The 18,215-nt window shown below is 38.0% G+C and overlaps 1 protein-coding gene across 1 annotated transcript; it reads left to right on the top strand.

The window, feature by feature from the left end:
• Nucleotides 1-6,951: 6,951 nt before the first annotated feature.
• On the top strand, nt 6,952-13,947 carry cdk7 (cyclin-dependent kinase 7). Its single transcript, XM_054610578.1, has 12 exons — nt 6,952-7,077; nt 7,290-7,349; nt 7,439-7,472; nt 7,560-7,627; nt 8,115-8,183; nt 9,886-9,996; nt 10,084-10,202; nt 10,657-10,756; nt 10,856-10,942; nt 11,029-11,178; nt 11,507-11,645; nt 12,404-13,947. The coding sequence occupies exons 1-12, from the start codon at nt 7,012-7,014 to the stop codon at nt 12,430-12,432; spliced, it is 1,032 nt and encodes a 343-aa protein (XP_054466553.1). The 5' UTR covers nt 6,952-7,011; the 3' UTR covers nt 12,433-13,947.
• The last annotated feature ends 4,268 nt before the right edge of the window (nt 13,948-18,215 follow it).

Here is an 18,215-nt window from a genome sequence, read left to right as displayed (position 1 = left end):
GGGGTTAAGTGGATGAATAAAGGTAGATTGATGTGTGTATTTGTGAGTGTGTGCTGGTGCTTTCCCCTTAATATGTCAAATTACAGCAGGGTGGAAAACCCACATCAACCAACCTTGAACAAGCCACAGTTGTTCCATTACACTAATTCATCATTGTCAGAGGATGTGTTTATATCGTGTCTCCATGCAAACCTTGACCTTCCCTGTATGGAAAACATTCTTTAACATTAACAAGTAATGCAAATGATGTCAGATGACCTTTTCCTCTTGGTGCCCCACAGTTACTAGCTGTTTCTCATCCCTGGCGTGTGAGTGTGTGTGTGGATGTGCGTTCGCATGCCCACGTGTAGAGCACCCACTGGGAGGTATTTCATTAGCCGGGGCGGTATTTGTGATTGTGTGCTCAGTAGCATGTAAACACTCAGCACAGTTTTAAACAAAAAAAATGTGCAATGCCATCAGTGGTTTGGGTGTTGTTACTTTTTCACTTCCCCTGCTGTGGCACATTGATTAGACTCACCAGTGTGTTATGTGTGTGTATAAATGTGTGTACACTGGAGTCTGTATTTCATTGGGAGTGTTTTCATAACAGCAACTCTGTATCGCCCATTTACTCATTTCTCTACTTAAGGGCACGGCGCCTTTATTGTATTATTCCATGTGTGTGTTTGTGTGCATTTTAACTATATCTTTATGAGGTCCAAATGCCTTGACAATGATTGTGAGTTAAGAAAATACTTTCAAAATGATGATCACTATTGCTCCTTGCTTTTAAGATAATTCTGGGTTATTTCAGGGAATGATGTTCAATAAAGAACTAGAGTTACAACATTGTTTATATTGAGCTAAACATTTAAACTAGGCTCATGGTTAATGGGGATTGTAGGGTTTTGGAAATAAATTCTAAGACCGCACAAATATAGAGTGTGTGTTTGTGTGTGTGTTCACATTCATGTGTGTCTATTGATTTGGGATGTGTGCAAAAATACAAAGAGACCCCTGAGAGTGAGGGGTCAACAGCTGCTCCCCAACAACCAATCAATTGCAGTGTATCAGTAAACATTACACATAGACACACATGCAAACACACACACACACGGCAAGATACAGACGGCACTCTGTTCTTGAATCTGTTGCCATGGATACAAGATACAGGCAGCCAAGAGGGAGCAGTTTTCCAGCTTAAACTGTAAATATTGAATTATGATGGGGAAGAAAGAGACAGCAGTGCAGGGCAACGTTCCTGTCTGAATGATCTAAATATCTAGATAATCCTTTCATCTCTATTCACCGCTACAGGAAATCTGTTGCATCATTCATATTCATCAAGTTCAACGTAAAAAGATGAATCTGTCTTCAAGATCTAGCCATTTATCTTACTCTCTATGATACAGACGGAGAGCTGGCCCCATTCCTTCATGTCTCCTTGCCTTTTTGTCTGGAAGATCTTCACTCCCTCAAGTGGGATGCAAAGTAAATGCTTCCCCATGCCTGATTTGCAATACATAAAAGTGAATCTCATTCAAACCACTTTACTGAATGCTGAAGCTTTTATGTGGCAACGGTTCCTCTGTGGTTTCGTCGATGGGGAGGAAAGAGATTGAGATGAAGAAGTGAAGAAAAAAACAGGTTTAACAATTAATAAATGCTTTGGCAAATGTTTTAAGTGGGGCCACAGGAGAGACGGATTAAGAGAGGGAGAAAAGGTGAAAGTCAATAATTGGTTGACAGTCTTTATGAATAATATAAGCAGTGGAGTCAGCAGAGCTTAAATAATAATAACACACATGTATTCATAACAAAGCTACAGCACTTCCCTGCGCCGGGAGAGACAGCGGCGAGAGTCAACGTGCTAACCTTGAGCTGACATTGCGAGCAGGAGAGGCTCACGTTCGATCAATGAAGGGCTTCTCACAGGGAGTCCACTAATCTCACAGGGCAGCAGAGGGTTCATCAGCGCTGAGAGACCCCTGGGACTGACAGAGGTAATGGGGTTAGCTGAGAGAGAGGGAGTGTGCATGTGTGTGTGTGTGCACGAGAAAAGGTTGTCTCCTTGAGTGAGACAGTGAAAGCATGCAAGGAACAAGCAATTGTGTGTGTGATAGCGTGCCTTTGTGTGTTGCAGATACGGATGTGAGTAGCAGTGCTTACGTTTGTGTGTGTGTGTGTGTCAGAAGGAGCAAGGGCCATGCTGATAGAGTGAGAAGTTAATGGAACGTGTGACAAGGTTGATTACTGAGGCCTCAGTGATCTGGCTGGGTTAATGAAGTAAACGACTTCTTGGATAACACACTACTCGGCCAATCTCCTGCTCCTGATACACTCTGATAAACCAGAATGGCCTTCTCTTCTCCCTAATTTACCTTCCAAAGACGACTGGCTTGAACTCCCTGATGCCCATAGCTGCTTAAGACACACAGTGTACCTTTGACATCATGTGGTTGAAACCATCCTGGACAACACATTTCACACATCCTCTATTTCTATCTCCAAATGTATTTCCCTACTATTCAGCATCAATTAAGACAAATCCGTATAGGCAACATACAGCAATTCATTAAAACAGAACTGCTCAGCACACAGTGTACAGTCTCTCTGAAGGACTGGAGTGGCCACCTGCTGTTTGCACATGCAGTCACACTTGCATATACAGTGCTAGACACACACACAAACAAAGGGAGAGAAATAGTTATTGGAAGACTTTGTTCTTTATTTGGTGCTGAGATAGAGATTCTCCTAATGAGAGCAATAACGACGGCTGAGAGGAGATGCAGACCAGAACAAAACAACAACGCAGATGGGAGCTAAGACAACAACAAAGACGGCCCTAAATGCAGTTGACTGCGGACTCCCTGCTGGCTCTGTCTATGTGAAGAGATGACACTGCGCCCATCCCCCTGCTACTTATAGGGACATTATCATAATGTTGTCTCTGTATGAGCCGAGCTATCAAGTGGACTCATCTTGAAGTCCTCCACAAGCCCCGGCGTATGCTGATGCCTCAGATGCTGGAGGGAGACAATAGGGAGCAAAAAGAATAAATTCTGCCCTAATATTTATTCAAACTGACAGTTCTGGCGTCTAACAATGCAGCCCCGGATTGACAGCACCAATTTGATGAATCTCTGCGTTGGTTGTAAACAAGCGGCAGCAAGGAAGATAATGGTTGTCCTTCTGTTTGTCCTTCTGCTTTCGTATCGTCCTGTCACTACAAACATCTGCAAAGAATAAAACGTGAAATGAGCAAAGTGGATATTGCTGTGGGCTGTGAGTGGTTGCAGTAAGTCACTGTCAGAAACTACATATTTGGGTTCAATCCGTAGCTTTTGTGCTTCACTAAGGAAAAAACAAGCCACACATTAAGAACGAAAGCATCCATCATACACATGAATAATGAATAATTAGTTCTCAGAAACCGATATTGTTTGTCACGTCTTGTGTGAACCTTCACACCTCAAACATCCACCCTACAACATCCTGTTGTGTTATAACTGTGCATGTGGTCAGATACAGCTGCCTTTGTGTGCGTGTGTTTGTGTGGGCCTGTGTGAGAGAGTCAGAAACAGAAACAAAGAGGAAAACTCCCTTGATGAAAGAACACTGCCACTTCCCCTGAGACTCTGTGAGTAAAACGAAGACAGACACGTACAGCAGGTGTATGATACGGCTGGCTGCGATAGCGCTGAATCATTTTTCACCTCCAAATTTAGCCAGTGTATTGAATTTCCTTTTAACCATATCTTTCCGATATATTGACCTATTAGGGCATGTAATATGACTAAAATGTCCAATAGAGCAATATGACCAACTAAAACAGAAAGAGGAGGTCAATATACAATAACCAAAATTCTGTCCAAAATCCATTTAGATATTTTTAGATGTGCTAAGTGCAAACTGAAGCTTTGGACAGTTTCATTTTCTCAGAAATGGCCTTTTGGATTTTTAGATCTAGTTTTCTGCATTTTGATGTGACATTGATTGTGACATGCATGATTTGTGGATGGTGTTGTTGATGGATTAAACAAATCAGCCAGTTGTACGTGTGGATGACAGAATAAGTGTTTGACAGGGCTATGCAAGGACGAAATGAACTGTAAAAAAACCACATCGTCAGGGACCAACCAAAGGCCTCCTCTTCTCTCTCTCAAAGACCACTGGCCAGATTATCACGGCTTAAAATCAGTGTACAGTGCTGAATGAAGTGGCCACATACCACAGGCACACACAAACACACATAAGACACCTGGCCAGCATTTGTTGTTTACTGTACATTGTGTGAACACTGTCCCGTCTGAAGCTGCCTCCCAGCAGCAGGATGTGGTAGTACGACACGTCCTCGCTCAACAACACCCACTTCCTATGAGTTTGATAAACAGCCCTGTGGTTTCACTCTCCTCCTGCCCGTCGAACAGAGGTAGGCCTACACACACACACACACACACACACACACACACACACACACACACACACACACACACACACACACACACACACACACACACACACACACACACACACACACACACACACACACCAGCTCAACAGCATCACCATCTGCTAATGTGACATATAACCACAGTGAGTTATTGTGTGTAATGTTAGCCATGCTATCATAAGATTTACTGTGAAAAACTGTGTAAACGCCACCAGAATCACTTATGTCTCCATAACTCAGGTCACTCTCCTCATCCAACGCCTCAGCAAGAGGCGAGAGGAATGAGCACAAGAATGCCCTCAAATCATATCAGAATTAGAGGAGGATATCAAGATGTCACATTTGTTTTAGAGCAATGATGTAAGTGGGTCTGAGTTATGTCTGCCACTGGACAGTTATGTTCCACATTAAAGCCAACTGTGCATCCCTAAATGTTGATGATACAATGCCAGTAAAGATTTAGACTGCTGTAGTCCCTTCTCTTTGCTTCTCTTGTCTTGTATGCATGGTTACATGGGCACACACGGTCCTGTCAGTCAAATCTGTGAGCTGTCAGGATATGAATGGGCATGACTTCGCCACGACTGACTTGCGCGCCAAATTTCAAGATTTGACCAGTAGCCCAAGCACATCCTTTAAGATATATATGATATAAAAAAGGTCCTCCGCTCCGACTTTGTCACTGCTTGGGCCCTAATGAAGTCAGTGAGAGATAGAAAGGGTGCATGCGTGCTTGGTGATGTGTGAATTTGTGTGTTTGTGTGTGTGTGTGTGTGTGTGTGTGTGTGTGTGTGTGTGTGTGTGTGTGTGTGTGTGTGTGTGTGTGTGTGTGTGTGTGTGTGTGTTTGTGTAAGTGTATGTGTATGTGAGGGAGGGAGGGTCAAAGTAGAGGAGCCGTGCCTAATCCTGTGGGATGTGAGGGTATCTACTATGTATGGAGATGGGATGTAGAGATGTGTTCAGCGGTGCATGGATCACAAAGCCTTCCTAACTGACAGAAGAGACTCCCAAGAGACCGATGTCAAACTGATAACTGCAAAAATAAAAAATGAAAAAGAGGCAAACTGTCTGGAACAAAACAGTACCGCATATTGCATCATATCTGTGAAATGTTACAGGACTTTGAGAACAGATAAGATCTAAATTGAGATTAGTTTTTTGTTCTGTCATTAATTAAGAAATGATACGAAGTTCACTATGATTTTTTTACTGTATTAAATTCACAGTATTAATTGTCTTATTTGCAGTGGTTGTAGTTATAGTCGTATAAATAAACCCTATATGACATACTGTATGTCATTTAATATAATATGAACCTGCTACATAAATTTACCAAATTGTCCATTTTAAACTGAGATTTTTTTAAGTAGCATTAGAAATAATCTGTGTAAATTGGCAAATATTTTAATATTAGTTATATATTATTATCATTTTTATTTTTTTACGCTCTCAGTAGAAAAAAAAATCATAATCAGAACACAACTTTATTTACACATTCCATGACCAAGAAGGAGCAGGAAGCAGATCGTAAATAACTTTTTACATAAATTCTAATAATCATAATCATATTATTATTGTTATTATTATTTGTAGGAGTATTAAAAGTTCTGTGTTACCGTCATAATAAAGTAATGTTAATAACAATAACGTTTACGAGGAAAACATACATCATTAAATTATACAGTTAAATAATTGTGGCAAGGCCTCCACAATATAAATGAGTTTAAAGATAATTCACTGTATTCCTAAAAATGAAATAGAATGTATCATGATATTTCTATACAAGTTGATTTAGTGTACAATTGTCTCTGTGTAGTTGTATAGTATGTTTTTTTTTTTTTTGTTGTATAGTATGTGTATTTATTGTCTTGTCTGTGTAGTTGTATAGTATGTGTATTTATTGTCTGTGTAGTTGTATAGTATGTGTATTTATTGTCTGTGTAGTTGTATAGTATGTGTATTTATTGTCTGTGTAGTTGTATAGTATGTGTATTTATTGTCTGTGTAGTTGTATGTATGTGTATTTATTGTCTGTGTAGTTGTATAGTATAGTATGTGTATTTATTGTCTGTGTAGTTGTATAGTATGTGTATTTATTGTCTGTGTAGTTGTATAGTATGTGTATTTATTGTCTGTGTAGTTGTATAGTATGTGTATTTATTGTCTGTGTAGTTGTATAGTATGTGTATTTATTGTCTGTGTAGTTGTATAGTATGTGTATTTATTGTCTGTGTAGTTGTATAGTATGTGTATAGTATGTGTAGTATTGTTAGTATTGTATTGTCTGTGTAGTTGTATAGTATGTGTATTTATTGTCTGTGTAGTTGTATAGTATGTGTATTTATTGTCTGTGTAGTTGTATAGTATAGTATGTGTATTTATTGTCTGTGTCTGTGTAGTTGAGCTGCTGCAACACTTGAATTCCCCCATGGGGATCAATAAAGGAATATAATAATAATAACTGAACCGGTAGGTGGCGGTGTTGGTCAATACAAAACCTCCTTTAACCCGGAAACAGAACACATGGACCTTTAACTAGACAGGAAGTGTCCTCTTGATACTGACAGGCAGCTACCATGGCGCATGATGTGAAATCCAGAAACAAACGATACGAGAAACTGGATTTCCTGGGAGAGGGTCAGGTAGGAAGAGGCAACAATCAGTCATTTCTGTCTCAATATATCTCCACGTTGTTCTGACTGGCTGAGCAGGAAGCATGTTCACAACACGACACAAGCGTGGGCTGGTTGTTAATGTCAACAAAGCCTCGTTGCTTCAGCCTGTTGTGCTGGTTGAATATAGATATTTGGGTGCTGTGTTTCTGTTCTTATTGCTTTTTGTTTCTCTTCTCCAGTTCGCCACAGTGTACAAAGCCAGGGACAAAACCACTGATACCATAGTTGCCATTAAAAAGGTACAATCAATGAAATGTAGACATCTGTTCGCATCTGTATGCAATGCAGAGGTTAACCACCAAGCTGTTGTCTCTGTTTTTCCTGGCAGATTAAGGTTGGCCACAGAACTGAGGCTAAAGATGGTAATAATATGCTGACTGACTTATTTGCACATATTTGATGTTTTAACCAAACAGTGCAGTTGATTGTTAATGATTTCTTATCAATAGGTATTAATAGGACTGCTCTTCGAGAGATCAAACTGCTGCAGGAACTGCATCATCCAAACATCATTGGGGTTGGTAAACATTCATTAATTCAGGTTTTAAATGTTCTTATTATTATGTTTATGGTATTACTTGTAAGGGGAAAACAAGGTTGTTGTAAATATTCTTCTAATTTGCTCTAAACATTAACATTACATTACATTACATTACATTACAGTCATTTAGCAGACGCTTTTATCCAAAGCGACTTACAGGAAGTGTATTCAACATAGGTATTCAAGAGAACTACTAGTCACCAGAAGTCATAAGTGCATCTCCTTTCTTAAACAAGCATCTCAAAGCATAAACCAGAGCAAAAGTATAGTGCAGAGGCAAATTACTACGAAAACAATAATTGCAACAGACTAATCCGAATATAGTAAGTGCTACAAACTACTACGAATAGGATAAGTGCAGTAAACAAATACAAATTCAATAAGTGCAGCGAACTGATACGAATACAGTAAATGCAACAACTAATACGAGTGCAATAACATGTCATGTTCTGTGTGTTTTTAGCTGCTGGATGCCTTCGGACACAAATCTAACATCAGCCTGGTGTTTGATTTCATGGAAACAGACTTGGAGGTGAGACAGTTTCTAGCCTTTTTTTAGAAATTCTCTGTCCGAATGGGTTTTTCAAGAGATAGACCGGAATAACATGGTACAATATTATGAAGTCCATTACAATAACTAATTGAGAAATCATTCTAATTTTGATTTGGTTAAATTGTAAGAGTTTGTGGTCACTTCACATTTCCTTAATAATTTGTCTTGACAGGGATTGAAAATGTTTTTTCCTGAAACCTTTCATGTCTCAAACAGTCTTATTTGCATTTCCTGAGTGTGTCTTAAATAACCTTTTTCAGGAACGATATTAACTATGACTTAAAATAGGCAAACCAGTCGAGCTTTACTGTCATTTATATGGATGCACGAATATCGGAGATCAGGCTGGATTGGGTATTGGTGATAATTGTGCCGATCTATTCAATTCAATCCTTGGTTTATATTTATTAACATCATATCCTGGACATTTTAATTCCTGTTTAGGATTTGACCAAGTTGTTGCAGCATTAATATTGTGTACACTTGCATTGTAATTCCTGTTAACGTTAAGGATTGTTTGCCAAGTTCCTGGTGAACGATTCATTATTTAAATAATAAATAACAGTTCAGCTAATTTATGTCAATACATTTATTTGTTACATGTTGTTTTGCAGAGTAAGGAAAGCAATGTTTTAAGTCAAGCCTGATGTTTCATTGCACATTAAAGAATAATCCCAGCAGTTTATTCATTTAGCACTGGTATCTGATGGGTAATCTATACACTGTCTCTGTGTGGAGATTTTACAACACTCATTCATGGTCGTAAAATAGCTTTATGTTGCATTTCATTAGTGGGCCACCAGATGAAAATTACCGTCTTTATTACTTCCCACTTAATTGAGATCAGGGAGAGAGCATTTAAAGGCTAGGTTTCATTAGCAATTTTCTTTCCCAACAAATGTCAACTTTAGGTGTTTGGCAACTCTGATAGCATTTTATTTGATGCTTTCAATCTGGGAAAGGCCGAGCTGGCCAAAGAATGAGCGAATATATGAAAAATAAACTTGTAATTGAGGGATGTGGGGTCAGATGACCTACAGAGTAGCGTACTGAAAATATGAGCAGGATGACGAAGATAGCGGCGTGAGTGCTCCCGTTTAACCATTAAGTGGTTCTGTGAGGTCACTGAGGCTTTTATTTTCCTCCTCTGGTTTGTTTTAGCATACAAGGCTCCAGATGGGCGCCCTCTACCAATATATCAGACTCTAATAGAACGATGCAAAACAAGATAAATACGCTTTAGACAAAATCAATAACACTCCACTCTTGGCTCTCACGGTGCATTGATGCCATTAGTGTCTCACAGGCAGCAGACAGACATGAGGATGAAATATGACACTCATCTTATTACTGGTGCTGAAAGACTATTCTTAGTCCACAAGGTTACATTTGGCTGCATAAGCGTATCAACTACAGATGCTCGATGCTTTTATTACCAATAAAATTACGTAGCAGTATGGTGAAGTCAGTGATTGTGGAGCTGGTGGAACAATGGAGATCCTGGGTGAGAGGTTCAATCTGGGTTGTGCTGTTTAGTTTGGCTGCAGCTGTGTCTACGTCTTCAGAGATATATTTCCCCTTTGTTTTTAGTTAGTCTTATTTAATCTGGTAGGAGTAATTCGATTTTTAATGTGTGTTGTCAGATATCCGACTTTATTTAAGCCTCTTGGTTTTCCTTAAGGTGATCATCAAAGACACCAGCCTAGTCCTGACTCCAGCCAACATCAAAGCCTACATACTCATGACTCTTCAGGGATTAGAGTATATGCACCACCACTGGGTCCTACACAGGGTAAGAGCACTTACACACGCACACGCACATACAAGCACACACAAAAACATAGTCAGTAATGTACATTTTGCTGCTTTGTATCTACAGGATCTGAAGCCCAATAATCTGCTGTTAGACGGTAGTGGAGTGTTGAAGTTGGCTGATTTTGGTTTGGCCAAAGCATTTGGCAGCCCCAACAGAGTCTACACACATCAAGTTGTTACCAGGTCTGTGCTTTTTGTCCATCTTATTGTGTTAGTAATACAGATCTTATACTTATAAGTACATAACCTTGTGTTTTTAGTTCACTCAACGGAATTCTCCTGAACCAAATCAATTTAGATAAATTACATCATGTGCTTAATTTCATTAAATTAAATGCTTGTCATTAGGAGATACATTTGAGACTGAGTAATTCAATTCATCCTAATTTGAAACACATGGGTTATGTAAGACATGTGTGACAGCACATATTTAAAAAAAAAAAAAAAAAAAAAAAAAAAAAAAATTGTTAGACTCATGGAAATCTCTTCCCTTATTGGCTAAAGAATCTCAAGGTTTCCCAGCTGTTGTTGACTTCATTCTAGTTCAACAGGATTAATCTTTTCTCTGGAGGCGTAGCGTACTGAATGCCTGGCTAACAGTTGTACAAAGTAACTCTGTTTATTGATCCTTTCCTAGATGGTACCGCTCCCCTGAGCTCCTGTTTGGTGCCAGAATGTATGGTGTGGGTGTCGACATGTGGGCAGTAGGATGCATCTTGGCAGAGTTACTCCTTCGGGTGGGCAAACCTCACTTCAAAGATATATTCATACTGTAACAAGGAATGCCCTTATTTTTGGTTCCTCGCTTATGTCTCTGTATGTCTCCTTTGCTTTAGATACCATTCCTTGCTGGAGACTCCGATCTGGACCAGCTGACAAAGATCTTTGAGGCTCTTGGGACGCCTACAGAAGAGACATGGCCTGTAGGTATTTGTTTTTTCCCAGTGATGGAAGTTTTTGCTCACAAGTGAAGTGCCTTGTGTAATTTGTATGTCCTATGTGTCTGCAGGGAATGAGTAGTCTACCAGATTATGTGTCCTTCAAAATATTTCCTGGCACACCACTGGAACATATATTTAGTGCAGCTGGAGACGACCTACTAGAGCTGCTACAGGGTCTGTTCACCTTTAACCCCTCGACGAGGACCACAGCTACACAGGTAATACACCACTATAGCACAGTAGCTATTCTCATTGCCACATTATAAGATTAATGTGCTATGTTTAATTGTGTGCCGACACTGAAGACTAAAAGTTAAACATTTCAATAAAACAATTTCCTAATGGTGAGTTTGATGAACATGATGTCTTTTAATCTACACATTTTCCAATTATCAGCATTATGCTATTTATAGATATTTTATAGACAAAGATAGACGCATACAAGATGATACTCTTGTACATAAATACTTGCAGTATACGTTTGTTTGGCATGATCTCCCTTCAGCAGGTGATGACATGTTTATACTGTTGTCTGTTGCTCTATAGGCTCTGAAAATGAGGTACTTCAGTAATCGACCTGGTCCCACACCTGGTCAACAACTCCCCCGACCCAACTGTTCAGCTGAGGCTCTGAGGGAGAAGGACACAATCGGGCTCAAGAGGAAATGCGAGGGCCTGGAGACAAGTAATCAACAAATATTACATTATAGTACTAAATGTACCTCTAATCTACCAAATACCACCTTGACCTTGATGTACCCAAAGTTAAATAAACCCTGTCAATGTTATTTTGGTAAAACTGTTTGGATTGTGGTTTTAAAAAGTGTCTGCCACAAAACGTTAGGGACAGATTTAGAAAGCGCTGGACATTTTAGAACATCCCACTTAGATCAAACTTGCATAAAGCATAGTATGAATTTTAGCCCAGTGAACCGATCCTGTGTTCTCATGGATATGAACACCACGGTCAGAAATCTAGAATAGCACTTGATTGAACCTAGCAATTCAAAGGGTGTTGGCTGCTCATTTAACTGCAGTTAGAAATTCAGAATATAGCAAACTAAAACACACACACACACACACACACACACACACACACACACACACACACACACACACACAAACACACACACACACATACAGTTTAGTGGATTGTGGTGTGTTTTACTGGAGGAGGACCTTGGTGTTACTGGGAGGTTCAAAGCTTTTCCAGCTCCTGTGGTTTGGAAAATGTCTGGGTTGACTATACGCTATGCTCTATGCTACAGTATGTTAGGGAGAGATTTCCAAATACTAAAATTAGATGTAAACTTTAGTGGTTAGCGGATTGCCAATTATAGACATGTTTTACTTGCACATGTAGTGTACATCAAGTTTTTCTCTGTATTCTAAAAAAGTTTTTCTTTTAAAGTTTTGTAACAACAGTCTTTGTATTATTTTCAGCTGTGATGAAGAAGAAGCTCATTTTCTGACCACATGGGACCTTGATAAATGAGATTATCGCCATTTTCACACTGAGTGGCTCAGCTTTCCCGCATTGCTCAGGATCTTCCACTGGAATGGAAGAAAAAAACAAGTCCAGCACAGAGAACTAACGGCTCGGATGTGTTTGACTTTAGGACATTTTAGAGGTAGTTGCTGTTAAATCAGTTGAGAACCGTGCCTCAGAGGTCAATAGCGTCTGGTCTTCCTTCATTGTAACAATAATGCCCAAGCTCTGGGAGCCTGTTGTAATATGTATATTTATGTGCCTGAAAATAAGAACGACCAAACAAGCAAGCCTGATTTATTTCATGTGTGTATATTTAAATAGTGCAAATGCATATATGGGATTTTCACGCCTGGTCTAACTGCCTTAAATTTACTATGAAACTATATTGGATTATATTATTAGTAAGAAATAATTGTCCTCAGTGATAGTAAGACATGGTTGTGAGAATGTTTCTGCTGGTTCATATAATGATGTCTATACTTTCCAGCTTTCATAGACTGATTTCATGTAAGAAGAATTCACGGGGTCGACTTTTTCACCTGTTGAATATGTGTGGACAGAAATATACTCGTGCTTTATTTACTCAGCATGTGTCAGAGGGAAAGATTGTGTGTTTCTGTGGCATAAGCCTTGTCTTCAGGGCAGACAGTGACAACGTGTCACTGTGCATATCGTTTCCTTCCTGTCCCTTCTCTTCAACATTACTGCGATTCAACGCAGTCTGACATGTCGGAGGCCTGATGCTCTGGCAGGTGTTCTGCTGCTCTTTTGGTTTTTCTGTCAAACAGTATCAGATTGGAGAAGAAGAGCAAGAGATGAGTATTCCACAGTTTTAGCAACAAAAGAAAAATCTTTATATTTAACCCAAATCAAATTCTTTAACAAAAAAACAGTGCAGATTTCTATTTTCTGTTAAATGTCATCTGCTTCTGTTTTTACAATGAGACCATCCTTAAATCTCCATTTAGGGATATCTGACTAGTTTAAGTTAAAGAAATCCCAAACATGAAGGCAATAATTTAACCTTCCTCTTGGTTAGTGTGAGCACTTTTTCAGTCTGGGCACAGAGGGTTTCCATTTGAGGTCATGGTGCATTAAGTTCAGAGAGAAGGCAGCCTGTGTGATTTGTGCCTATATTCATAAATGCTCACAATACAGCACTGAGTGGGGACACAATGACTTTGTGTGGTGGCGATGAGTGACTACAGTGTGTGTGTGTGTGTGTGTTGGGTGCCTGGGTCAGATGACAGATCTGGCAAATAGCAGCACAGTCATGGAGTGCTACAGTAGCAGCCTTATCAGCTCATGCAAAGGCTGTTTCAGGGCCAGGAAAGCCACTGTTGGAACCTACACCCTGTTGTCCTCATGCTATGAATATGAGCACAGGGTTTGTGGGAGAAAGTCATACTTGCTCATAAATCTGAATCAGCAAGATAAGCATGTGGGATTCTCTGCAGAGGGATGATAAAGACCTTGGTATGATTGATACAGCATAGAGCCTTGTGTAAAGCGGAAATTAAAAGAAAAGTCAAAAGACCTCTGTTCACACATTTACTGTGCGTCAAGGTCAACTACTGTTTGCTGTCGAAGCAGCGAGTTTACTGGTCTCACTTAATACAAAGTGCATGACACAGAAACATAAAATAACGCCAAACAAAACACAGGTTCAAATTCCTTACCAAGACATAACCCCCCCCCCCCCCAAAAAAAATACAACAGCTCCACAATTAAGGGTGAATTGAACACACACTGCCTCGTATGAATGTACTGCACATGTGCCAGACATAAAGGAGATAGAAACTGTCCCGACTATTATCGACAGGTGTTAAAATATTTGACATTATGAGGAGGATTACTATAATTAGATCACACACAGATCACTTACAGATACTTATTTACTTTAGATCAATTTGAGGTATTTGTTATCACCCCGTATTGTTTAACTCCCCTCCTAATAATAGTGTGAAATAACTCCTATACAATTGTTCTACATGCCCTAAATATTCCTTGGTGTTCTAATGTATTTAAGGTTTTTGTTGCACTTAATTTGTGATATCTGGCTCTGCTTTGATCTGATCTAATGAACGCATACTGTAACTTTAGTGTGTCATACAGTACCAGTCAAAAGTTTGGACACACCTTCTCATTCAATGGTTTTTCTTTATTTTTATTTTTTATTTTTTTCTACATTGTAGATTAATATTGAAGACATCCAAACTATGAAGGAACACATATGGAATTATGTGGTAAACAAACAAATGCTCAACAAACCAGAATATGTTTTATATTTTAGATTCTTCAAAGTAGTTGAATGAGAAGGTGTGTCCAAACTTTTGACTGGCACTGTATATTTTTCATGGCCCTTTTGAATCATCTGGATGAAGATCTGGTTTCAACCAGGGGGATGTAATGGCACATTTAGGTTTTAGGTGCAGGGAGGTAAACACCTCTGTACAAAAGGTCTTCTTCCTCCCCTCTGACCTTCACGCCCCTCCCTACCCTGTTCCTTATCCTCGGTGCCAGTAGAGATACTAAATCAGAACAGAGTCTGCAGACACTGAAATATAGCCTTGACCACCCTGTCCTGTTTTGTCCTTTATGTATCAGGAGTGTGAAGCCTTCTCTTCAGTGCATACTTTGTAGGCTCTGTGTGATCCTATTGACTCTTCCACGGAGAGCATCAAGAGGTGGTTGAAACCAGATCTTCATCCAGGTGATTCAAAAGGGCCATGAAAAATATATGACACACTAAAGTTACAGTATGCGTTCATTAGATCAGATCAACAACAAACAACAAAAACCTTAAATACATTAGAACACCAAGGAATATTTAGGGCATGTAGAACAATTGTATAGGAGTTATTTCACACTATTATTAGGAGGGGAGTTAAACAATAAGGGGTGATAACAAATACCTCAAATAGATCTAAAGTAAATAAGTATCTGTAAGTGATCTGTGTGTGATCTAATTATACTAATCCTCCTCATAATGTCAAATAATTAACACCTGTTGATAATAGTCGGGACAGTTTCTATCACCTTTATGTCTGGCACATGTGCAGTACATCATGACGTTACGTCACTGCACCGCTACTGTGACCAACACGAAACATTAAATAAAGAGAATAAAAGATTAAATAAAGAGAATGTAAAGATAATGAAACATTAAATAAAGATAATGAAACATTAAATAAAGAGAATAAAACATTAAATAAAGATAAATAAAATAAATGAAACATTAAATAAAGATAATGAAACATTAAATAAAGATTAAATGAAAACATTAAATAAAGATAATGAAACATTAAATAAAATTAAAAATGAAACATTAAATAAAGAGAATGAAACATTAATTAAATAAAGAGAATAAAACATTAAATAAAGATAATAGATGATATTGCAGCCTTCGTGGCATCAACTTAAGATCTTAAAAATAAGAACTTGAAAATTTAAATATATACATATATATATATATATAAATATATTGTGTTTTATATGTATGAACAAATGTCTCAATAAAGTTATTGAATTTAAAAAAAAAAAAAAAAAAAAAAAATCTACCCGGCATGCAATGCGCGGTGATCGCCGGAACCTATTTCCCGGTCACCGGGATTCTACCGGGACGGCTCCTCTAGCTCCCGGGCGGCTCAACCTCCTCTAGCTATGCTAGCTATAGGAGGTTGAGCCGGCCGGTCCAGTCCCGGTACCGGTACCGTGAAAAACACCGGTAATCCGGCACACCGGTATACAGGAGGATGAGCCGTCCAGTGAAACATCCGTGAAAACATCATAACGTTACGTCACTGAACCACTACTGTGACAAACACGAAACATTAAATAAAGATAATAAAACATTAAATAAAGATGATAAAACATTAAATAAAGATAATAAAAATTAAATAAAGATAATGAAAAATAAAGATAATGAAAACATTAAATAAAGAAAATGAAACATTAAATAAAGATAATGAAACATTAATTAAATAAAGAGAATAAAACATTAAATAAAGATAATAGATGATATTGCAGCCTTCGTGGCATCAACTTAAGATCTTAAAAATAAGAACTTGAAAATTTAAATATATACATATATATATATATATATAAATATATTGTGTTTTATATGTATGAACAAATGTCTCAATAAAGTTATTGAATTTAAAAAAAAAAAAAAAAAAAAATCTACCCGGCATGCAATACGGAACCTATTTCCCGGTCACCGGGATTCTACCGGGACGGCTCCTCTAATAATAGGGCGGCTCAACCTCCTCTAGCTATGCTAGCTATAGGAGGTTGAGCCGGCGGTCCACCGGTACCGGTACCGTGAAAAACACCGGTAATCCGGCACACCGGTATACAGGAGGATGAGCCGTCCAGTGAAACATCCGTGAAAACATCATAACGTTACGTCACTGAACCACTACTGTGACAAACACACATTAAATAACTATAATAAAACATTAAATAAAGATAATAAAACATTAAATAAAGAGAATGAAAAATTAAATAAAGATAATAAAAACATTAAATAAATAATGAAACATTAAATAAAATAATGAAACATTAATTAAATAAGAGAATAACATTAAATAAAGATAATAGATGATATTGCAGCATACGTGGCATCAACTTAAGATCTTAAAAATAAGAACTTGAAAATTTAAATATATACATATATATATATATATACAATATATTGTGTTTTATATGTATGAACAAATGTCTCAATAAAGTTATTGAATTTAAAAAAAAATAAAAAAAATAAAAATCTACCCGGCATGCAATGCGCGGTGATCGCCTGAACAGAACCTATTTCCATCCGGGTGCTCCGGTCACCGGGATTCTACGTTAATGAATCAATGGTAGGAAGTGGAGGAAGTTTGACTGACTGACTGTTTTGTTTCGCTTAATGCGCCTTATATGGTACGCCTTATATACAACTAAAAAGATCAAAAATAGACCATACATTGACAGTACACAGACAATAAATACAAATACGGTACTATACAGCTACACAGACAATAAATACACATACTATACAACTACACAGACAATAAATACACATACTATACAACTACACAGACAATAAATACACATACTATACAACTACACAGACAATAAATACACATACTATACAACTACACAGACAATAAATACACATACTATACAACTACACAGACAATAAATACACATACTATACAACTACACAGACAATAAATACACATACTATACAACTACACAGACAATAAATACACATACTATACAACTACACAGACAATAAATACACATACTATACAACTACACAGACAATAAATACACATACTATACAACTACACAGACAATAAATACACATACTATACAACTACACAGACAATAAATACACATACTATACAACTACACAGACAATAAATACACATACTATACAACAGACACAGACAATAAATACACATACTATACAACTACACAGACAATAAATACACATACTATACAACTACACAGACAATAAATACACATACTATACAACTACACAGACACAGACAATAAATACACATACTATACAACAACAAAATAAAAAGATAGAACAACAAAATAAAGATAGAACAGGAATAAAAATGTACATGGGGCTGGTCAGCATGTTGACAGACTGTGGGCAGTGTGTGTTCAATTCACCCTTAATTGTGGAGCTGTATGGCTTGGTAAGGAATTTGAAGTAAACCTCTTCCCTCTTTCTTATGAGAAATAAAACACCACAAAGACACTCTT

This window comes from Anoplopoma fimbria, chromosome 13 (assembly GCF_027596085.1).
Source record: "Anoplopoma fimbria isolate UVic2021 breed Golden Eagle Sablefish chromosome 13, Afim_UVic_2022, whole genome shotgun sequence".
NCBI lineage: Eukaryota > Metazoa > Chordata > Actinopteri > Perciformes > Anoplopomatidae > Anoplopoma > Anoplopoma fimbria.
The sequence above is the reverse complement of the archived record's forward strand: the minus strand, read 5'-3'. Positions and strand labels throughout refer to the sequence as shown.